Source organism: Chenopodium quinoa, unplaced genomic scaffold (assembly GCF_001683475.1).
Source record: "Chenopodium quinoa cultivar QQ74 unplaced genomic scaffold, ASM168347v1, whole genome shotgun sequence".
NCBI classification, from domain to species: Eukaryota; Viridiplantae; Streptophyta; class Magnoliopsida; order Caryophyllales; family Amaranthaceae; genus Chenopodium; species Chenopodium quinoa.
In genome coordinates this window covers 4927929-4952047 of record NW_018743175.1, presented here as the reverse complement: position 1 = coordinate 4952047, position 24119 = coordinate 4927929, and the positions used below count along the sequence as shown (strand labels likewise).

Genomic DNA, 24119 nt, shown 5'->3' with positions numbered 1-24119 from the left:
CTTGCATTATTTGTATATGTTATTCGTAGAATATGATAATACTTTGCGGAAAAGAGACCATTGAGAACTTCTCAAACATTGATGATAAGTATTATTATCTCAGATAATTCATGAAAATACGAAGGTTTCAACTCTTATAGGTCATCAAGAAACCTACTCTAAGTAATACAAGTATAAGTAAAAACATGCAAGCAATATTCCATTTGTTTTTTAGGGTTCATTTCTATTAGAGAACAAATGATAGCATGCTTATCATACGCATGAATTTGGAGGACATAGCTTGGGGATGATTAGGCTCGAATCGATAACTTCCATCACGTCAAGGTGACACTTAATTTCCCCGCTTAGCATTTCTCAAAGATCTTACCAGTAAAATTAGCACGTCAAGAAATTTGCTACATACATTTGCGTTACGTTACACAATTCAAACATAGACATTTTCAAAGCCATATATAAGTTGCAAACTATGGTAGCGAGACATTAGCTAGATCGTCCTCTTTCTGAACAACATTTGTAGGGTCGATAAAAGTTTCAACCCGATCTTTTCTTACCATGAGATAGATGACCGATAAGATATAGATAGCAATCAATGGAAACACGACGATTCCCATGAACACGTTACCCACTTTAGGTAAGTTATTGTGTAGCAACCACCCAATGAAGGCCGTGATCAAGTAATAGATGTTGATGCCAATTATTCCGAGTCCCAAAATCCATGAGATGACAATAATCTGCCAAAGTTAAAACTATTATTAGTCACACCTAAACCAATTCTATGATGAAATAGTGAAATACTACGTGTTTTAGATTAGGGTGTCGAGAATCTCAAGATAGTGTTTGTGAATTGAAGTTAACTTACAACATTGGAGTTCTTGTGAGGTCCCATCTTGGTAGAACTACTGCTAAACTTGAGGAGTGGAATCAAAGCAAATGGAAGCTCAAATGATAATATCATCTACAAAATTATACTCATTATATTAGTAGTTATGAAAATTCAAGAAGATACATACATATGTATGTACATACGTGATACGTATGTTATATAGAAGAATAAATTCTGATAGAGTACATAAACCAATCATGGGTTTCAACCATTAGGTTAAGGTTTTGATTGAATTGGTTCTCTAACAAATTCAATCAACTGTATTGTATTGTGTACATCTAGCAAGCTAAGTAAAAAAAAAATACACTCACCGAGGCAATAATAATGAGTTTCCCAGCTCCTGCTGATCCTCCGATGATAGAAACTATTAGGCTTGGCGTAATAGCCACCAATCGAGTAACTAAATTCCTTAACCATGATTTCATTTTAAGGTCCAAAAATCCCTAAAACACAAAATATATGAAGCGTCAAGATTGTTGTAATATTCTCCATTAGTTGTTCAAATTAAATAAAATTAATAAAACATGGTGTACTTATAACACAATCCATTAAATTCCTTGCACTTTTTATTATTATGAAGTTGAGCATATAGATGTTGGTGAGTCAATTGAAAACATCTCCTCTATATCGTACAGATAAAGTTGTGTACATTTGATCCCTTAATTGCTCCGCGCAAAATAGGGACCATTTTAGAGACAATTGGTTACATTAAGTTAATGTTATTCGAATTATTATCACATAAAAAGATATTATACCTGCATAATATATTGGCCAGCATAAGTCCCAGTGATGGTAGAGCTTTGTCCCGAAGCAAAGAGAGCAATGCCATAGAAAATCGCGGCAGTTTTTCGGCCTAAGACATTTTGAAGGAGGATTGAAGCATTGTTAAGGGTTAAGCCACTGCATTGTTGTGCCTCTAGTTGTGTGAGATTGTTGCTTGAACAAACTGTGCCAGATACTGATATAATGGCTACGTTGATCCAAAACGCGATAAATAAAGCAAAACCACTCTCTAATAAGAAGTATCTACATGCTTGCTGCAAAATAATAAGTATAACATATTAGTAAACTTAATGGTAATAATAATCATATATTAGAGATTAGATCAATAGCTTGTTTTATTCGTTACATACGTTAATGCCTTTCGTAGACATGGTTACTTTTCTGGATAACACAAGGGCTGAATGTAGAAACAAGTTGTGCCTGTCAAGAGTCAAGTAATGGATAATTGTTAACATCACGGATTTTACCACGCATGGATTAAACAGTTTTGATAAGAGTATAAAACCTATCCTTGGGCCCCGTTTACTGAGACCCAAGAAAAAGTTTTATACTCTTACCAGTACAATCTTTTATGCGCAATGGTTACTTTCTTATGAATCAAGTGAGAGCTTAATGATAGAGTTTGTAAAATTGTATAGAAACTTACGGCATAACAAGAGCACCTAGCAGCGCGATGGAATCAGCAGTGGCGTCCTGGCCTTGAAGCTTAGGAATAAACATGCCCTCAACCACATCTTTTATTGGCGGCTTCACATAACCCATCTCTCCAAAGAAGCAAGCTCCCATTATAAGCACTAATATTGCTATCAACAATTCCAACTTCCTTATCTATAACACCACCAAAAAAAATAGAAAAAGAACCACAACATAAGACTTTTTTTTTTTTTTTTCCATGATTTTTGTTAATGTACATACCCCCACAAATTTATAAATAAAAAAAGCTGTCACATTGTCTCAACCTTCTATGTCCGCACATTAATCATAAACCAGTTATATATACTTTGTACGTTTTAGAAAGGGTACAAATATATTCCGAACTAGCTATGTCATAGATGTTGGATTACCCCATATTTTTGAAGTCCAAGGAGTAGGAGAGTGCTTAAACCAGTGAGAAGAACACCAGCCCAAACAGGAATATGAAAGAGGATGTTCAATGCGAAGGCGGTGCCAATGACTTCCGGTATATCGGCTGCTATTACTGCTACTTCTGCTAGCATCCATAAGCAATACTTCACTACTACAGGGTACTCTGCTTTGCAATGCTCAGCCAAGTGTTTACCTGGAAAAAAAAAAGGGTATCATTTATCGTGACATACTTATATACAATGCATATTAATGTTTGATAAGATATAATATCGGGGTAATTTTTTAGGTACAAGTCGTACAACCAGTTGTACCTTGTGCCAAGTGTACCAGACTATTTCATTCTTTGCTCATATGCTTGTAACGTGTGTGCAAATAGACAAGAATATGCGTATTTATAGTTTTACGATTAAGGATTTGGGGCTTACCAGTGGTCACACCAAGATTTGCTGCTAGAGATTGGATAATCAAAGCAAAAATCAATCCAATAAGAATCACCCATAGAAGCTGAAAAATGAGACCATCATATTAGTACTTCTTCCTTTCAAGCTGTCCCGTTATACATACAAGTTAAAATAAAAAATTAGTGCCATTAACGAGCACTTCGTACATAGTTGGCCTTAAGTGAGACATGTCAAGTCACCCACGACTAATCTCATATATATACGTACAAATATAATACAAAGTACTTCATATATTTATTTATTTATTTAATTTTTTTTTTAATTTTTTTTTTATGATGGGTGTTAATACATAATGTAATATTATCAATCAATTAAAGTCTTAATCCCATAAGTAGGGTTAGCTACATGAACCAAAAGTGATTATTCCGTGTAATGTAATATTATCAGCTGTCAAAAAATAAATGTAATAATAGCAAAATGATAGAGTACTTACCGAGAATCGATGATTAGCTCCTGCTTGCAAGTCGGTTTCCACTGGTACATAGCATTATATCAAATGAAATTATGTAAGAAGACAAATTCAACTAAATATAATAACTCCTAAGTATTATATATACTTCATCCTACGTATGTGTTTATAATAATTATTTGGTTTATTGCTTTAATTTGACATATCTACTTCTTACAACTTAATTGATTATTGTATGTGTCGTATTCAATATTACATAGTTCGTAGATAATCAAAAGAAACAAAGAAACATATAAGAAATTCTTAAAAATTCTAGCATAGTTATCTGCTATGGCTGACTATCTTTGACTACGGTTGACTTTATCAATAAGTTAAATCTTAACCGTTGATTTGTGAGTAGTTGAGGGAAAGAGAAACTTACTATTGCCAGGATCAAGATAAGCCAAGGAAACCAGGAAGCCAGGACCAACAAATGATAAGAACTTTTTCCACCCAGGTTCCTATAACAATTTATCAACGAATTAATTAGCAATTTAATTTAGTTTCTTTGTATACAAAGAACTAAGTACTAGTTTATTCAAGAGAAAGTTGAATTTAATAAATATATAATAAGTTTATAGTTTAAAAATTAGTGGTTAGGCTTCTGAAAATAAAAATTTAAAGCTTACGCCATTATTCAAATGTGGTTCGATCAACATATAACTTGAAGATCACTTTGTGGCTTTGATGTTAGAGATTTTAAGAGATGTCACACATCTCTTGAAGTCTTGATACCTTGATTGTTATTGTTATTACGGTGTCAAAAAAAATTATTTTTGTTATTATGATGTTTTATATTATTATTTTGCTAATAATATACAATGCCATAATAACCAAGATGTCAAGAGATATGATATCTCTTAATATCTCTAATATTTGAGACCTCATGTGAACACACTTAATTTTGAGATTTCTTTCCTAATTTCATATAAATTCTACATGGATATCAACTTATGAAATTTTGACTTGTAACCTATAAGTTTCTACCTCACTTGTTACTAATGACTTCTCTATATTAAACCGACAAGAGCTAGTCTGATACAAGGGTTTGGCTTATTGGATTAAGGTTTTTTTTTTTTTTTTTTTTTTTTTTATTTTTTATTTAACACAACTTATAAACTTAACATACAAACTAAACTTTTGCAAACAAACTGATAGCTTTGCTTTGATACGTGAATCAAACAAGGCCTTATTTTGAAAAAGAATACTTTGTAATAACGAAAACTAGTTAAAAAAAAAAGAAAATACTTCCTAATAATGATGAAAATAGAGAGAAAAATTAAATAAAAGAACGGAAAAAAAAAAAAAAATTATGACCTTATTAGTTGGAGCTTCATCAAAGTGTTTGCTTGGAGAGAGCGAAGGCGGACCATTATCAAGAACTAAATCAACATTATTATTAGGAGACGTTGCAATGGCAACTATTCGATTGCTACCACCTAAAACACCAGACTTTCTTCCTTCTTTCTCAAGAGTTGCCATTTATATATATATATTTTTTTTTGTATTTTTCTTATGATATTTGATGTTTTATACTTATATTTAAGGTTGAAGAATGGAGCTTTATATATATGGTAAATCAGTAAATAACACCTTCACCATTTATAAACTATATATTAATGTTAGTTGTAGTATTAATTAGCAAATTATTGCTGATAAACTCTTATAAAAAAATATGTTATTTTGTTAGTCATTTGTGCTTTGATAAGCTAACTGACGTATAATAAGAAAGAGGCATGATTCCACACTATGTAGTCCACCTAAAAATATCAATGTTTATTTTTTTTTACTTGTCATTTTATAAGTGTCACATTATGAGATTTTCTACCTAATTAATATAATTAGTAATAATATAGTTTTATACTTTATCTAAATAGAAGTTTACATTGTTTTCAAAAAAAAAAAAAAAAAAAAAAGAAGCTTACATAATCTGTGAGTTTTATCTAAAGGTAACATTTATAATTTTTTCAATCATCATTTCACATAAGAGGGGAGTTTTAAAGTTTTGATATATCTCAAGAAAAGTAACATGTACGTGAGAACTATTGATAAAAGAAGAGAAATGTGTTCATACTCTGAGAGTTTTTCCTTTTAGGCATAAATTTCAACGCAAAATTTCCTTTAGCTTAGACAATTAGACTTGTGAAGTAGACTCTCTTTACTTCAATCTAACTGGTGCAACCCAAATTCATATTTAACATTATATTATTAGTATTTGTTTACTTGTTGACTTTTTGAAAGATAATTATTAATTTGTGAATTTGGTGGAAAAATCAACACATTAAAATTATTATGGAATATTATTATTATCTTTACTACATCAAAATCGACATGTATTATTATTATTATTATTATTATTATTATTATTAAGGCCAGGAAAAGGGGCTACTAATTAATAATAATAAGGTTTGTTAAGTGATGTGCTTTATCCCTACTGATTTCATGACCAACGTATGATAATTGATAATTGATTGATTGCTGTTGTCAAAAAAAAAAAAAAAATTGATTATTATTTTATATTCGTTTTAACTCCATGAGGCATGAGCCATGACCTTAGTTAACCAATATTCAACTGAAATAACGGCAACCTATTGGCTGGTTATGACTTGTGAAACGTCAAGCAAGTAACCAACCACATTTGACATATCTAGAAGGCAGGCTCATCTTATTAAATTTTTATTATTATTTATTTGATTGTTTTATATTTCAAATTTTAATTTTATTATTTATTTGCAATTATGTTAAAACCTTTGCTTATTTGAAGAAAATCATTGGAAGGGTAAAATATTACACTCATGTGATGAGAGATCATTATTAGGACGTCCTAGCTAATGCGTGTTTATATAGTATCAACCTTTTATTGCGAATTTAAATGTATTGATGGTCAATTACACATCTTGATTACCTTTTTAAAATGAATAGACAATATATTATGGGATGGACGGAGTATACTTAGCTTGTTTGGTAGAGAAGAGATGGGTGGACGATAATACTATCACTGAAGATAGATGGCCTCTACGCATATATACTGGATGGGAGTAGATTATTAAAAAGAATGAACTTCCTTTTTAAATAATTACTATATAGTAACTAATTAAGTAACATATGCTTAACCAATTAAGTAAGTTTGGTGGAGCAATTTGGTGGGGATCTCACAATTTCAAGCTTTACAAACTACAATGTCTTGAAAGTAGAGGGATTCCCTTACCTTCGATCTCATTCTACTATCAAGCATGGACCTGCTGAAGAGTTTAAGTTTGATGGGGACACTTTCACCTTTCCATATCTTCATATAAAAGAATGAATGATCACGCACGTTAAGAATCACCAATCAATTTTGTACAATACTTGGAGTAAGTACGTCAAAAAAAATTTAATCATCTCAATGTCAAAAGTTCGAAGTCATCGAATTTCAGCAATACTTATTGTTTATTTCTAATGGCCTATCACATATCAACAAACATGATACATCTTACTATCTCAATAGCAACAGAATACGTACTAATCATTGATAGGTTGTCATACACCTTTCAAAAATAACTTCCTAACAAAATCAACTAACAATGTCGTAGGGTAAGTAGGGTTGAATTAACAGGGAGATGGTATTCAATCTAGCTTTCAAGGTATGGAGAAACTAAATTATGTCACGAAATTTGGATAAAAATAAAGTCTAAATTAAAATAAGAATAAAATAATAAAAAGACCTAGGGTTATGGTTCACCATGTTTATAGTTCTAAATCTATCAAATATCAATAACAATTCAATCAATCAATTATCTAGAGCAATTACTAAGCTTACGGTCGGGTCTTAACGCTCTCAATTCAACATATGTAGTTCGGTCGCTAACATACTCATAATTGCTAATTGTAGGTAAGCCTCTAAAAGTAAGATATTTCGATTCAAACTCTTATTAAGAATAATTAATCAAATAATTGATCAGGTTGCAAGATTAACAATTAAACACTATCAATTAGATAAATCAATAATCAAAATATTAATAACATCAATCAAGATTCATTATATAAACATGGATTCCCAAACCCTAGAAATTAAACAACTCAAATATGAAATAAATAATAAAAACTAGATTTAAGGAATAAAACATAATTAAAAGCAAGAACTAGAAATAAAATACCTCAATGAATTGAAATAATAAACCCAAGAATCATCCACGGAAGAATCCATGGAGATGCCATGAGAAACTAGGGTTAAGAGAAAACCAACGAACGTAAAATAATAAAAGGTAAAAAAAGGCATAAGAGAAAAATAAAATCCCTTGGAGTATTTATATTATCCTAAAACTAATCTAAAGATAAATAAATAAAATAAAATCAGAAAAATAGCAATTACATAAGTCATATTATGATTGGTCGACTAAGGCGACATGTAAAATCGTAGTCGACGAAGCTTGCGAAGGTGAGATGAGGCCCATCACGAGCTGCTGCTGTGGACGCCCAAACCAGCGGCCGCTGGATATCCAGCGGGCCAAGCAGAAGCTCGCTCGTGGCTGGGAGTGCCGAGCTTTGGGCGCTGGTGGTTCGCTGGTTCGCAGGGTCGTCTTTCAGGGGCTGTAACTCCTGTTCTAGGGATTGTATTGAGGCGTGTGACCTATTTTTGGAAATCTCTTCAAGTCTAGTTTCCAACCTAATTTGAGTCATTGCGATCCGATATGTAGAACTCAAGTTATGATCAAAAGAGTGAGCAAAGGTCTGTTTTGACATATCGTTCATCATTGTTTAACTTCGTTTTAAACTCAAATTCAATTCCGACAAGTGTATAACGATCCTTGTGGATGCTATTTTCATTCCTCATGTACTCACTAATCAAAATCGACGTCTACAAGAATGGGATCTTTGATTAATAAATTTAATCCATCGGCTTCCATCTAAATATCATCCTAATCAACTCCAAACACTTCGAAAGCGTTCAAATATTAATGATATGATTATGAATTCACCTGAAACATTAAGAAAAACACAAACGGAGCGTAATAGAGTACAAAACAAATAACTTATGCATTTGCGACCTAAAAAACGACAAAAAGACCTAAAAAGCAACTATAAACTTAGTATAAACGTGCCTATAAGCTCTATATAAATATGATTCATCAATCTACATAATAATAACAACTCATCACAAAGACTATTAATTATTTATAGGTACGGTTCATAATTTTATCTTATTTTATTAATTTTTATTTTATATATATATATATATATATATATATATATATATATATATATTTAGACATGCTTAATTGTTTATAACTATTACAACTAAAATTTCTCTTATATCAAGCAAAACTATTACACACGCATATATAATACGGAGAACTTAACATTGTTTGTTCATTTATATGTAACAATTTAATGTTACATTGATCACTTACATAATAATTAATAACTAACATAAACATTCGATTCTATTTTCAAACCTATCTATTTGGCTAACTAAGCTAACATCGCCTAGCCAGCATATCTATAACATTTACCATTTAACGTTTCATTGATCACTTACATGACAAACAACATACGAGTAACGTTTGGAGTGCCATATACTAAGTATTTATGCTTTTGTTTGTTATGGCAGTGTGTCTGGAAGATCTTCTTTGTTAGCAGCATTTGAAGAAAGCTCAGGAGAGTCGACGAACGTGACAACCCTATCTTTTCTAAACATGAGATATATTACTCCTACAACATAGAGAGCTACTAGGGGAAACACCGCGATTCCAATGAAAACATTGCTTATTATTCTTGACAAACTACGTACTGTGAATTAACCAACCCACAAATCCTGTGCTAAGGAAATACATGTCGATGCCAATTATTCCTAGCCCCAAAGTCCATGAGATGGCCATAATCTGCATGCCCTATTTTAGTTAAACCCATACCTTAATTATATGACTTGCTTAATTAGAAATAAAGCATGACTAAAACGTAGAATAATGGAGTTCTTATGAGGTCCCATCTTAGTGGAACTACCGTTGAACTTAAGCAGAGGAATTAGAGCAAATGGAACCCCAAATGATGCTATCATCTGCAATAATATAATAAGTATTATATATTAGAACTAGATTAGGAAAAAAATTATTGGAATGCCGACCAATCTGATCTAATCAAACCATATGCATACGAATTTATATGTCATCTAAGACTTCGAAATACAAATTAAAAATACTTGTAATTTAAATAAATAGAAGCACATTGAAAATACAAAACAATGAAACCATTTACCGACAACATTAGTTCATTTTTGTATAACATACATCCATATTATTAGTACATGACTTCATAGTTAAGTTGCTTACACAATCCTTAGTAAAAAAAACACACACACACACATACACAAAATAACATTAAAACCTTAAAAAGATAAAAATTAAAAAAAATATTCGTAGTTACCAAAAAATAATTATTATTTATTTATTTATTGGCACAGTCAAAAGATTGAAATGAAAATGATTAAAAATAAAAAATAACCAAAAATATATATGACATCATAAGTGCATTAGGCGGGAAATTTTTTTATGAGAAAGGACACATATACAGTTTGGGGAGATGATGATGTCAACAATTTCCTGTTTTAGTTATAGTTAATAGATTAGAGGTGACCAAAGGCTGGGCCTAGGGTAAAAAATATAGTCTGCTTGGTCGGGGCAGGCAAGGTTCGGATTGAAAATGCTTACTCAAAACCCGTAAAATTAAATAGGATCTAGTGGGCTTTTCAGGTTGAGCTAAAAAATAGCTAAAAAGCTTAAAAATGCATGTCAATCACCCACGAGAAAATAAAAAAAATTCCGATTGGCCCTTGGGCCGAAAATTTCTGCCCAAAATTGGGCTGGGCCTACATGATCAACTCTAATTAGAATGTGTTATATATCAATATATGTGTTGAGAATGAATGCAACCTTAGCTTGTTTGTTCATCTTATTGGTTAGAGACACGAACCGAGGTAATAATCATTGAAACGATTAGGCTTGGTGCAATTGAGATGCATCGAGTCATTAAGTTCCTTGACCATGATTTCATCTTAAAGTCTAAAAACCCCTGGAAAGTAATACTACATATAAAATGACTTAAGGAAAATCATAATAACAACTACGAGTATCATTATGTAATTAATTTAAATCGCTACTCAAGCTATCAATGTTTAATTAATTTAAATCGCTACTCAAGCTATCAGAAACATTGATTTCGTTATTATAACAACTAAGTAATTACTTATCACGACTTTCGAACTTTTATAGTTGTCACTATAACTTCATGAGTACGAACAATTTAAATAATCAGTGTATGTTTTGAGATAAATTCAACAAGATCTTAGAAGACCGTGCATGTTTAATTTTTCCTCAATCAAGTGTAAATCACAAGACACTGTATCTATGTGGCTTAAAATAAACTCTTTATAATTAAGATTAATATATAATGAAGATTCTCGTAAAAAAGGGGTTAGTCATTAGTGTATTGCCTGCATAATGTATTGGCCAGCATAAGTCTCAGTGATTGCAGAGCTTTGTCTAGATGCAAAGAGGGCAATTCCATAAATAATTGAGGCAGATTTTCGGCCCAAAACGTTTTTTAGAAGAAGATACCGATACAACAGCTACATGCGAGTATAAAGGCGAAACCACTCTCTAACAAGAAGTATCTACATGTGATAGGAGGAAAATAACAAAGTAAACAAAACACACAAAACCGCCTCACAACACTCGACATAACCCGCGCCCGCACGAAAACCTGCGGGTCAGACCTGCGGCCGCCACAACAGCACCACGTTACTGCCTGCCCGCAGCCCGAGCCTGCACCCACAGCCCGAGCCTGCGCCCAGACAAGATGGAGCTTTACACCTCACACATGACAAAGGTCGGGTTTTGATGCTTAGCGGCTCGTGATCGAGATACTTAAGCAAGATATAAACAAGGTTGATGTTAGTTGAGATGAACTACTACAAGAGGGGGTGAATTGTAGTGAGTTCCTAAATAGTTATTATTTTTCGCAGAAATTAAAACAAACCTAATAGGAACTTGCAAACACACAACGATATTACGAGGAAACCTTCCAGGGCCCAAGTGGAGTAAAACCTCGGCCTTCCAAGGGATTTCAAACACCAAACCAATTCACTATAATAGGGCAACACTCCTAGTTACAACCTACTATACACAGACCTTTCTCACAAGTTCCACACTGAACTTGCTACTCGATAGAACCCTATTCTACCCAAATTAAGTCCCACTCAGTACTCCCAGAGTACTAAACACTCAGTTTCACACTAGAAGCTAACTCGCCGTGTAATCAATATAATAACTCACCCAAATCCCAAAACAACACCAATAGTTAAACTCTAATTAATATGTGATTGGAAAGCTAAAACCTGAAACTAATACGATAAAACTCTAAACTTTGGCAAACTTAATCTCTTGAGGTTTTCACGCATAAAACTCGCATTTTACTCAAAATATGAACTCTTCTATTTATAAGCGGCGTTTACACACTAAGTAGGGTTTTAATAAAAAGATAAACATTAAATCTGTCGTAGCATTAACCCAATAAGAAATGAATCATTTTGTGAAATCCTTTATAAAACCGAATAAAGATTATGTTTAGAAAAAGATAAATATTTTGTAAAACAGATATAAAATCATTGGAAGATCTTTTTCATAAACAATAAGCTATCTTTTGTAAACTTCCGATTTTATTAGCTTGCCAAGATTTACCACGTTTCTAATAAATCTCATGCATATTAATGTATCACATATTTACAACAATCCTATTAAAAATAAACTTAATTATCAAAAACCTAAATGAAAGTTTGTGTTGCTTATAGAAACTTGGGTTCTTCGCAGACCAGATTGGAATCTTGCCGTCTTCTCTTCTTCAACACCTTGCTCGAACTCGCAGTCCAAGTTCCTATGGAATTTGTTGTCTTCAACGCAGTCTAAGCTTATCTACTTAGCTTGTCCTGTTCCTGTTAGGAAGTTTCTCTTTGTGTTCCTGTTAGGGAGTTAAAGTCAGAAAACAGTTTTTGGATTTTAATTTCTGTGTGTATTACTCTGATCAACTGGTTTACAAGGACATTTATACACTAAACTTGCCATATTAGTGCCCCTTAATCACTCCTGTAATCAAGGACTGATTTGATACAATAATCTAAGTATGGCAGGTAAATAATCTAATTACAAGAATGTATACAAAATATTTGTCAATATTCTGTCAATATTCTAACACTCCCCCTCAAGTTGGGTCGTAGGGTCTCTAACGCCCAACTTGGACAATGCTCTTTCAAAGGATTGAGATGTGACAGCCTTTGTTAGGATATCTGCTAACTGATCTTCTGATTTGACAAATGGAAGACTTATCACCTTCGCCTCTAAGTGATCCTTTATGAAGTGTCTGTCAATCTCAATGTGCTTAGTACGATAATGTTGTACTGGATTTTCAGAAATACGGATTGCTGCTTTATTATCACAATACAGTTTGCAACTCTTCTTAGGAGCCATTCCGAGTTCTGACAAAAGTTTTCGAAGCCACAGAACCTCAGTAATTCCTTTTGCAATTCCCCTAAACTCTGCTTCTGCACTTGACATAGCCACTACCTTTTGTCGTTTACTTTTCCACGTGACTAAATTTCCTCCAACCAATGTAAAATATCCAGACGTGGATTTTCTGCTATCTCGGTCACCTCCCCAGTCTGCATCTGTAAAGGCATGGAGATCCAGATGGTCATTTTTCTCATACACAACTCCTCGCCCAGGTGTACTTTTTAAGTACCTCAGAATACGGTATACTGCCTCAAGATGTTGTTTTTGCGGTTTATGCATGAATCTACTGACTACACCTGTTGCATAAGCTAGATCTGGACGAGTATGAGATAAATAGATCAATTTTCCAACTAATCTCTGATATAATTTCTGATCAACTAACTCTGCTCCTTCAATTATCTGAAGTCCATGATTCATCATCAGTGGAGTTTCAATAGGTTTGCAGTCTATCATCCCTATTTATGTCAAAAAATCAAGTATATATTTCCTTTGGGAAATAAAGATACCCCCTTTTTTATCTCAGTACCTCTATTCCCAGGAAATATTTGAGATTTCCAAGATCTTTCATTTCAAACTCCTGGAATAGCCTTTTCTTCAGCTGGGCTATTTCTTCTTCATCATCACCTGTAATAATCATATCATCAACATAGATAATCAGGCATGTGATCAGTTTCCCTCTTTTCTTGATGAACAGGGTATGACCTGAGTTGCTCTGTTTATAGCCAAATCTCCTCATTGCTGTAGTAAATCGCCCAAACCATGCTCTAGGAGATTGTTTCATACCATATAGGGCCTTTCGCAACCTGCAACCTTCTCCAGCCGAAAAATTCTGAGAAAAACCTGGTGGTGCTTGCATATAGACTTCCTCAGCTAGATCTCCATGTAAGAAAGCATTTTTGACATCGAACAGGTGTAGTGGCCACTCTTTGTTTGCAGCAATTGAGAATAACACTCTAACGGTGTTAAAATTTGCTACTGGTGAGAAAGTTTCTTCGTAATCAATTCCATATGTCTGAGTGTACCCCTTTGCCACCAATCTTGCTTTGTACCTTTCAATACTGCCATCTGCTTTGTACTTGATTGTCAAAACCCATCTACATCCCACTGGTTTCTTCTTCTTTGGTAAGACACACTTTTCCCAAGTTTTATTTTGAATAAGTGCGTTGATCTCATCTTCCATTGCTTTCTTCCAGTGCTTACTTATGAGAGCTTCTTCAGTTGTAGTGGGAATAGTTTCAGAGTAGATGGCTGTATTATATGCTTTGGCTGTCTGAGATAGATTTCCTTCACCAATTTTGTCAACAGGGTATCTGGATCGTTGTGCTTCAAATTCAGGATCATATCTCCTGGGTGCAATACCCCTTGTGCTTTGGGGAGGAAGACTATACTTCCCAGTCTGCTCTCCATTTGACTCTCTTTCAGGATTCTCAGACAGGGTGACAGAATCACTAGGCACAGTTTCTGGCACAGTTTCTGAATCATTGTTGTTGTTGAAGTGTAATATGTTATCAGTTGTTTCTGTTGTTTTGCCTACTTGCTCTTTTGGATCAGGATCAGTCAACTCAGGATAAACTAACCAACTTAGATTGTCACTCAGACTCTCCCCCTGAGATCTAAGGTGGGAGTAATAGTATTCAGTTTCAACAAAGTCACAATCCATGGTTATGTATAACCGTTTTTTGACTGGATCGAAACACCGATACCCCTTTTGGTTGTCTCCATATCCCACAAATACACATTTGACTGCTCGAGGTTCTAACTTGTTTCTGCTACGCTTAGGCAAATGAACATAGACAATACATCCAAAGACCAGGGGAGGTAGGGAATGGGAAATGGGCACACTTGTATGGTTTTTAAGGGTGTCTAGGGAGGTAGCAAAGTTCAGGCTTTTTGTGGGAAGACGGTTGGTTAGGTAATTTGCTGTAGCAATTGCTTCAGGCCAAAAATGAGCAGGTACACACGAGTCAAACATCATGGCTCGAGTCATTTCTAAGAGGGTCCGGTTTTTTCGTTCCGCTACTCCATTTTGTTGTGGAGTATCGGGACAGGTAGTTTGGTGTATGAGACCATGAGTTTTTGTGAAAGAGGCTAAGTTCAGATCTTTATATTCCCCCCAATTATCCGATCTAAGAATGTGTATTTGTGCTTGGAATTGTGTTTGGGCCATATTATAAAAGGACACAAATACATCGTGCACATCAGATTTGTTTTTCAAAAAATACACCCAACTCATTCTAGTACAATCATCAATAAAAGTGACATAATATAAAAAACCATGATTATTAAATTCAGGGGCTGGTCCCCAAACATCAGAATGAATCAACACAAATGGAGTTTCAGTCTTAGTATTACTTCTAGGGTAAACATGTTTATCACTTTTGGCTAGAATACACGACTCACAATCAAAAGAAATGTTTGAACTAGCAAGGGAAGGGAAAAGTTTCTTTAAGTACCTTAAAGACGGATGACCTAACCGCCGATGCCACATCCAGAGTTGCTGGTCAACCGTTCCTCGAACAAGCGCTGTGCTACCCTGTTGAGACATCTGATCAACATAATACAGTCCATCTTCTTCAGTACCATGTCCAATGATCTTCCCCGTGTGAGAGTCCTGTATAACACAACCACTAGAGTCCATTAGAACAGTACAATTCAACTCCTTGGTTAGTTGACTGATAGATAAGAGTTTATGAGCCAACTGAGGTACAAGCAGACAGTTGGATAGTTTGATGTTATCCGAAAAAGCAATTGAGCCCGAGCCTTTTGTTTTAATTTTTTCTCCATTAGCAGTCTGAATGTGACTTTTAATGGGAGTATTTATTTTGTCAAGATTAGAATCATCAAAAGTCATAGTATCAGTGGCCCCGCAATCGAGTACCCACTTTGTGTTTTTATGACTTTTGCTTATAAGGCTTATGGGTTGGTTTTGATGTTGGTAAGGGCAAGGATTTACTTTTGTGGGCTTAAAAGCCGTGGGCTCATGAGACACATGCAACATATTAGTGGGTTGCTCAAATAAATTCATGGGCTCACTATATAACTCATGTTCTAGGTTTTCATAACACTGACCTTCCTTTTCTGAATTCAGAGTTTCCAAACCTGAGATAGGAACGGCGGTAGTGGTGGCTATCATCGCCTCCCCATCGCTGTCTCTGCTTGTTGCCTCACCGTATGCGGCTTTGCCTATTCTGCTTTGGTTCCCCCCTCCTTTCTTTTTCCGGTCGCCCCACCATTCAGGATATCCAATTAGCTCGAAACACCCCTCCTTGGTGTGTCGCGAACCACCACAGTGAGTACATCGGAGCTTTAATCTCTCGTCATCCCGCCGGAAAACAGGCTTCTCAACCTTCCCTCTTGCCGCGAAACCACTTCCTATCCCCGGTGAGTCAGTTGATGAGGGGTTGGTGGTTGGTTTCATGATGCCACGGTGAGAGAATTCTCTCCGAATGCTCGCATAGGCCTCCTCAGGGGTCGGGAGAGGATCTCGGAACAGTAAGTCTCTTCGATCCTTGTCTAAGCTTTCATCGAGTCCTGCAAGAAATTGATAAAGCCTTTGTTGTTGATTTAAACGATTATATATCGTTTTATCTTCTGGGTAAAGCATTGGATTTGGGAGCCTTCTGTCGATTTCCTTCCAAATGGCGGTAAGCTTGCTGTAATATGTTTCGATTGGCTCAGTTCCTTGCTGGATTTTGTTTGCTTTCACCATTAAATCGAAAATTTGCAGTCCATCTTGACTGCTGCCGTACAGGGTTTCAATTGCCTGCCATAAATCTTCGCTGTGGGATAATCCAGGAACTGATTCTGTAGTTCTGGGTCGATGTTTCCGATTACCCACGAAATTACTAACGAGTCCCGTTGAGTCCACCTTGTGTATTCTGGGTCCTCCTGGCTAGGCGGGGGGGCTGTGATGTGACTGAGCCTTCCCCTGCCGCCGAGCTCCAGTTGCATTAATTTGGACCATTTTACAAAATTTTTGTTGTTTAATTTTTCTGGAATTTGGATTGGTTGGATGGATTGATTTGGTGTTTCAGTGGTTGGCTTAGTGGTGTTTAACTGCGTTAGCAGTTGCATTAAGTCTTCCATTGTTACTGGTTTTGAAACAATGGTATTGTTGTCGGTTTCCATGGTAAATGATGTCGCCTAAGTGTTTCCGATCGTCGGGAAACAACCTGGCTCTGATACCAAGTCAGAAAACAGTTTTTGGATTTTAATTTCTGTGTGTATTACTCTAATCAACTGGTTTACAAGGACATTTATACACTAAACTTGCCATATTAGTGCCCCTTAATCACTCCTGTAATCAAGGACTGATTTGATACAATAATCTAAGTATGGCAGGTAAATAATCTAATTACAAGAATGTATACAAAATATTTGTCAATATTCTATCAATATTCTAACAGTTTCAATGTGGAACTCTTCTTCTATTCTTTATATCTTTCTCTTATTTCTCTTAGTAATCTTTATAGCTAGATTACTCTTCCATTTCCCAAGTCTAATTCACTTGCACTAGTGCAATACTTAGAGAAATTTCATTAGTTCGTTGAAGTTTACATTTTCCATCATCATCAAAACTCCGATCCTCAAGGGTCAACAGTTGAACATGGATTATCTCCAAAAGTAAGATGGCTATGGCCTGTAAAGCTTACTTGCCTACTAGGCCGCGAGCCTAATAGTCCGGATACATTACTAGAATTTCCAACAATTACATGGAGTAGTTTGTTGTTAATAAGAATTCTGTTGACATTAACAGTTTTAATTATACTCCTACTCACAGTACATTCTCACTCATTTTAAGTTATCTTTCAAATTGATTGGTACGGTCTCTACAATTTTAACAAGTAAAAAACTGCATTAATTATGTATGTGCGACCTTATTAAAGATGTCTTGTATATACATAGTATAGAGTACTTAAGAAGATCATAATAATTGATAGTTCAATCAATATTGTTGAAAGCTTTATTTTTTTTTATTATTATTATTTTTTATTATTATTTTTTTTTTTTTGAAAGTTTTCAAAGCTTATACTTCCTCCGTTCTTTTAATATCGCATCAATTGCCTTTTAGGGAAGTTTTAAGACGACGAATTTTAAAAATGTAACGTAATTATATTTTTAATACTATATATACATATAAATATATACTCCCTTCGTTTCATAATGTTAGTCCCATATACTATTTTGGGCGTTTCAAAAAGTTTTACTCATATTGAATATGTTCCATTTGTAACTTAATTTTTTTGGAATTAATTGGTTGTGGATTGATGACATAACTCTAAATAAGGAAATCTCTACCTTGAATTATGCAATTATGCCTTATGCTTTCCAAAAAAAAAATCAAAAAAAATTAAATAAGGTAAACTAATTATGAATTATTTTGTACTTTAATGTTAGATTTCAAATATTCTTCTTTTCTTATTTTTTGTAATTAATTCCATATGAGACTAATATTATGAAACGGAGGGAGTAATAGATTAATCAAGATAATCATATTTTCATACCCGGTTTCAAAACCTAAAGTTGATTATGGGCCAAAAAGCAAACTATTTTGGGCTGATCTTCAGGCCTAAAGTCCGTGAAAGGAGTTTGGGCCTATTTGAGTGCACATCAGGCCGACCCAAAACACAAAAGGAATAGAGTACAAGTAAAATAAGTAAATCTCCTAATCTCTCCAAATTAATTTAACTACAATTAAAAAAGCCCATGTTAACCATTAATCATCCAAAGCCTAGCATGTAGGTCAGATTCTTATTATTAACACGAAAGAGAACTATGTGAATCGAATAAAATAATACCTCTATATCAAATTTACTTCCATCATAACTTTTGTGATAAATTATAATTTTTTTTTTCTTCTCTCTTCACATTTATTCTATAGTGGAAATCAACACTGATTCATCTAAATTTCACTTTTTTCCTTACAATTTATACGGGTATCAACAAGAGGATTACCAAAATACTACGTCATACTAAACACGGTTCATGAAGCTAGCCATAATTGTACTCCAACATTGGTAGGGTTGGATGAGTATTGTAGGCTTGTAGCATTGATAGGGTAGTAGGGATTAACGGAACATTGAATTCATGTTAATTTTCTTGCAAAAGAGTCATATTTTTAAATCTTAACTGCATCTTGCGTTGAAATTGCTTGACCATTCGAAAATTATTAACAGGATAAATTTGTAACACATTAAGTTCACTAGCTACAACTTAACCGAATTGCTCATTGTTCAAATATCAAATATCAAATATAACATACATCAAATTCTAAGAAATCGAACCAAATATAAACAACAAACTCGTCACCTCTGATCTACATGTATTCAAAGGTAAAAACGAGATTTATAGCCAATATTTAATTGCAATAATGGCAACCAGATGTAAATTGGATAACGTGAAGCAAACACGGGGAAAAGATAAGGAATAAAAATTTAGTAAATTTTGAAAGATTTCTTCCAGTAGCACTCCATATGTCACATGCAATTTGCTTAAACATGAAAACGATGCTTGATTACTTCATACTATATACATCTTGAATTATCACGGTGTTCACGCACAATGCATTAAAATAAATAATATGTAATCAAGTTATATATCAAGGTCAACATTAACATCAAGATTGCAATAAGTTTCCTTTTCGATCTTTAAAAGATATGGTTTATATTGAACTTTCATTAATACTTCCTATTATCTGTTTATAGTCAATTGTTACAATATTACGGAGCAGTATTCATCATACTTTGTATCACACTATCAACGTAATTATTTTAATAAAAGAATAGTTTGAGAAAAATCAATAAAAACATTTTACGTACTCTGATCTGATCTGTTTTAGAATCGAACACATTTTTTTTATAAAATAATATATTTGTCTAAATTGGTTCAAGTCTGGGATGATGCATGCAAATTTTTTTTTTCTCCTTACAAATTAATTATAAATATTATATGCTTTAATTGACTCTTAATCTAATACGGTGTACTTGTCACAAAAAAAAAAAAAAAAAAAAAAAAAAAAAAATCTAATACGGTGTATTCAAAACAACTACTACTAGCTAAGTATGTATTAAAAGAGTGCTGTTTCACAATAGATAGAAAAGGCAAGCAATTATGTGAACAACCAAATTAAACTAACTTGCTAAATAGTTAGAAGCCAAAAAAAAAATTAAAAAAAAAAAAAAAAGGCATGAAAAGTACTATAATTTATCTTATCATAAATAATACAAGTATAATTTGAAATCTCAAATGAAAGGAATATTTATGTCTACTTCACTAAGAGAAGATATATATAGGAATATAAATATAAACTAAATGCATACATCAACAAAAGGAGTCAAACAATCTCAAGGGAGCCAGCTGAGCCAAAGTGTTAGTACATACTAGAGTGAAACTTAATATTTTTTAGCACACTTAGTTTTTTTTTGGTGCAAAGCACACTTAATAATTAAGATGTTAAAAATTTGAGTTACATAGTGAGAATAATATATTTCCTTTTTCTAATATAAGGCTATGCTAAATTTAAAGTCGGGATCTAAGAGTAAATTATACAAGTATGTCGTTAATGTCGTGTTGATAAAATTTGTATTACAATTCACCTTTATACGTAACGATATGATACATACATTAGCTCTTTTATTTTTACATTTTTCATATATATTCACTTAGGAAATTTTAAAGTAATTAGTTATCATATACGAGTATTATACTAGTATGTATATGTGTATGAATTGATGAATGATGATGACTTCAAATAGATTCTACTTTGTATATGATAATGACTTATAAATTCTTCCACCATTCTTGCATTGCTTAGCTTGGTACTTTTATGAGCCACGAAGTTAGGATAAAGGAATTAAATAAATTAAATTAAAGTCGGACCAATCGACAAAATAGTATATAATTTCATTCCTAATTTGGAGTAAATTTCATGTATGCATGGATCATGCATGAATACCTTTGAATGGCTAATTTAAGGAACCTTAGCTTAAATCTTTACAAATATAAATAGAGAAAGAGAGAGAGAGTTATTAATACAACATAATCTCGATCAAGCTAAGATCTATCATACGTAAAAGAGTGTTAAGTTCGACAAAAGAAAGATATAAAGTTTACATACTACATTTGAATAATAGAAAACTACCTGAAATTAAGGAGAAAATGCCGGTGAACGATGAGATGTCGCCGTCAGCAACACCGGCATCTATAAGTGATCGGCCGTTGATTAAGTCGTTCAGCTCTAAGGATGCCAGGATCTCACTTGTGCAAAAGGTACGTTTTTATAATGCTTCATTATATTCACCATGTAAATCAAAAGGATCAGCCCACATAATTAAGCTTTCATGATTAACCCTCGTTTTTTAAAATCAATGCAGTGAGAGAGTCGCACATTAAAGAATAATGATATAAACGTTATTTGATCATTAATCTTAAGTACCACCTCCGTCCAACACTTTACGAGTAATTAAGTTATTGACATATACTAATTTAGTTGTATTCTTACATCATGCACCTAAGGCTCTGAAAGTATGTACGAGTGCATGTGAATATGTGATACATATGCATCAATATAATTTCGTGCATGGCATTACATGTACGTTTTTCGTTAACTTAGCTTTTGATGAATCAAAATTATTAAACAGTTTATATATATTGTGCTTGATTGCACCATTTGCACCTGATGAGTACACATGAGATGCATAGTTGTTATGTCCATTATTATGCTTATACTAGTACAAGTATCTAATTAGTTGACATCCAGTGCCATCATATATATACGAAGTATAAACTTTCAAATGTGTAGAAATGCGTATTCACAACGTACTATGATATATACTGCATAGTTAATACCATAATGAACTTATGATATGAAATCATTTGAGTTTTTTCCCTTTATATTGCTCAGTCGACCAAAGATATTGATACAAATTCGACATGATGTTAAACCCCCTAGTCAACAAAAGCATACGTGCGTCTTCTACACCTTCAAAATTTTGAATTTGAGATAAAGGCCATGCTAGCTCTTTTCACTTAGCTTGATTTTTACGCTACTGATTATAACTTATTTTTCTTAATATAATTATTTTATACTCCGCATCAATAAATTCTTCGCACATGGTTGTAGTCTCATACATAAAATCTTACGTTTCCATGACATGTTACATTGATTAATGATTATTCCATATTACACTTGTACGTTATTTTCATACATTATATGTTGTAAAATTGAGTTATCATATTTCATTATTCAGGCAGGAGCAGAATTTGTTGGAACATTCATACTAGTATTTTCAGCAGCAGGTGGGCCCATAGTCAACCAAAAATTCGACGGAGCTGAATCTTTATTAGGAAATGCCGCATGTTCTGGGCTTGCAGCTATGATAGTTATTCTTTCTATTGGACACATTTCGGGGGCCCATATTAACCCAGCTGTTACTCTTGCTTTTGCGGCCCTAAAACACTTTTCTTGGGCCCAAGTGCCCATTTACATTCTGGCCCAATTCATTGGAGGAATTTCAGCTGCTTTTTTGCTTAAACTAGGTTATCACCCTTTTATGTTGGGTGGTGGTACTGTGCCTTCTACTAGTTTTGGGCAGGCGTTTCTGCTTGAGCTTGTTGCAACTTTCTTCCTCATGTTTGTCATCACTGCCGTCGCTACCGATAATAGTCATGTAAGTTGTTGCATTATTCGGAAATAATAGTCATGTATACTAATTAATATAATTTATAATGTGATGTAGGATCACGTGGTATATTGTGGTGATAGGATGGTACCATATTGCGAACCAAACAAAGTTGATTAATATATGATGTAACAATTTTTGTAGGTGGGTGAGTTAGCAGGCCTTGCAATTGGAAGTACCATCCTTCTTGACATACTTCTCATTGGGTAAGTACGTTGACAATTACATTGTTTCAAGCAGTGTCACGAATAAAGATAGTGATATAGACGAGATTCAATTCTAAATTTAAACCTTGGGCTTTTTGAGTATCATTTAAAGACTTTGACTAATTAATTTAGCTGACATCCATGATAACGTTGATGCTTAATTTGTAGGCCAAGTACTGGTGGGTCGATGAATCCGGCAAGGACACTAGGACCGGCCATAGCAGCAGGAAGGTATCATGGTATATGGATATACATGTTGGCACCACCCATTGGAGCCATTCTTGGAGCAGGCATTTATTCACTAATTAAGCTTAAAGAAGATGTGCGTGAAGGATCACCGCAACGTGCTGAGAAATTTAGCCGCTAAGCCGGAAAGGTCAACTGTCGTACACAATCCAACACCGTGCTACACACGAGTATATGTCCGAGTAGGTGGCTGGTGGCCGGGCACGGAGGAAACCTACTAGGAGTGTGCCCCGTCCCTGGCCTTACTTTCCTTATTATATCCTTTGTATTGTTGTGTATAGATGTTACTTGGACTTACTTCCGATTGTTTATCCACTATAATTTAAATTGGCTTTTAATGTATGATAATGTTAATAAATCATCGTCACTTAATAAAATTGGTCTCGCAAGTCACCAATTCAACTATTTTATTTGACAAGTGACAATCATCACAGAAGTTACTTTTGGAGTGTGTAATTTTTTTTTTTTTTTTTTTTTTGGTTTGATTATCAATGTGATTAGAGTTTTGTATTCTTGGAAGAATTTGTATTACCCAAAATATATGTGGAGTAGTTGTGAATTGTGATTACATGTTTGTCTTAATTTAGTGACGGTTATTAAATACTAACAAGAGTACCAAAATCGAGATAAAGTGTACAAAAATATATATACTAGTAATTCAGAAGAGCAAAAGGTCAACTGTTATTTATCCTTGAGAATATTGGTAGAGGATAAATCGGTCGTTGGTTGAATACCCTAAAGCCAAACAATATTTAGGGCATAAGTAAAGAATTGTATCCACAGGGAA

General features: G+C 33.7%; 2 protein-coding genes across 2 annotated transcripts; one reads left to right on the top strand and one right to left on the bottom strand.

Annotated features, from left to right (window-relative positions):
- Positions 1-68: 68 nt before the first annotated feature.
- Positions 69-5233, bottom strand: LOC110732672 (metal transporter Nramp5-like). The gene is made up of 11 exons (XM_021912642.1): positions 4979-5233; positions 4044-4122; positions 3647-3687; positions 3178-3256; positions 2731-2945; positions 2313-2494; positions 2017-2086; positions 1639-1920; positions 1195-1326; positions 860-955; positions 69-731 (listed from the first exon to the last, which is right to left on the bottom strand). Exons 1-11 carry the CDS (start codon positions 5141-5143, stop codon positions 465-467), a joined length of 1608 nt encoding a protein of 535 aa, XP_021768334.1. The 5' UTR covers positions 5144-5233; the 3' UTR covers positions 69-464.
- A 16002-nt stretch (positions 5234-21235) lies between these two features.
- On the top strand, positions 21236-24119 carry LOC110732245 (probable aquaporin NIP5-1). The gene is made up of 4 exons (XM_021912159.1): positions 21236-21468; positions 22449-22868; positions 23025-23086; positions 23255-24119. Exons 1-4 carry the CDS (start codon positions 21358-21360, stop codon positions 23451-23453), a joined length of 792 nt encoding a protein of 263 aa, XP_021767851.1. The 5' UTR covers positions 21236-21357; the 3' UTR covers positions 23454-24119.

Excerpts from the sequence above, each read along its gene's own strand:
- LOC110732245 (XM_021912159.1), top strand. The coding sequence starts at position 21,358 with ATGCCGGTGAACGATGAGATGTCGCCGTCAGCAACACCGGCATCTATA. Across the intron at positions 21,469-22,448 it reads GGATCTCACTTGTGCAAAAG|GCAGGAGCAGAATTTGTTGG; the intron begins GTACGTTTTTAT and ends TTCATTATTCAG. Across the intron at positions 22,869-23,024 it reads TCGCTACCGATAATAGTCAT|GTGGGTGAGTTAGCAGGCCT; the intron begins GTAAGTTGTTGC and ends CAATTTTTGTAG.
- LOC110732672 (XM_021912642.1), bottom strand. The coding sequence starts at position 5,143 with ATGGCAACTCTTGAGAAAGAAGGAAGAAAGTCTGGTGTTTTAGGTGGT. Across the intron at positions 3,257-3,646 it reads GAGCTAATCATCGATTCTCG|CTTCTATGGGTGATTCTTAT; the intron begins GTAAGTACTCTA and ends CTCATTTTTCAG. Across the intron at positions 1,327-1,638 it reads CTGGCCAATATATTATGCAG|GGATTTTTGGACCTTAAAAT; the intron begins GTATAATATCTT and ends TTTGTGTTTTAG.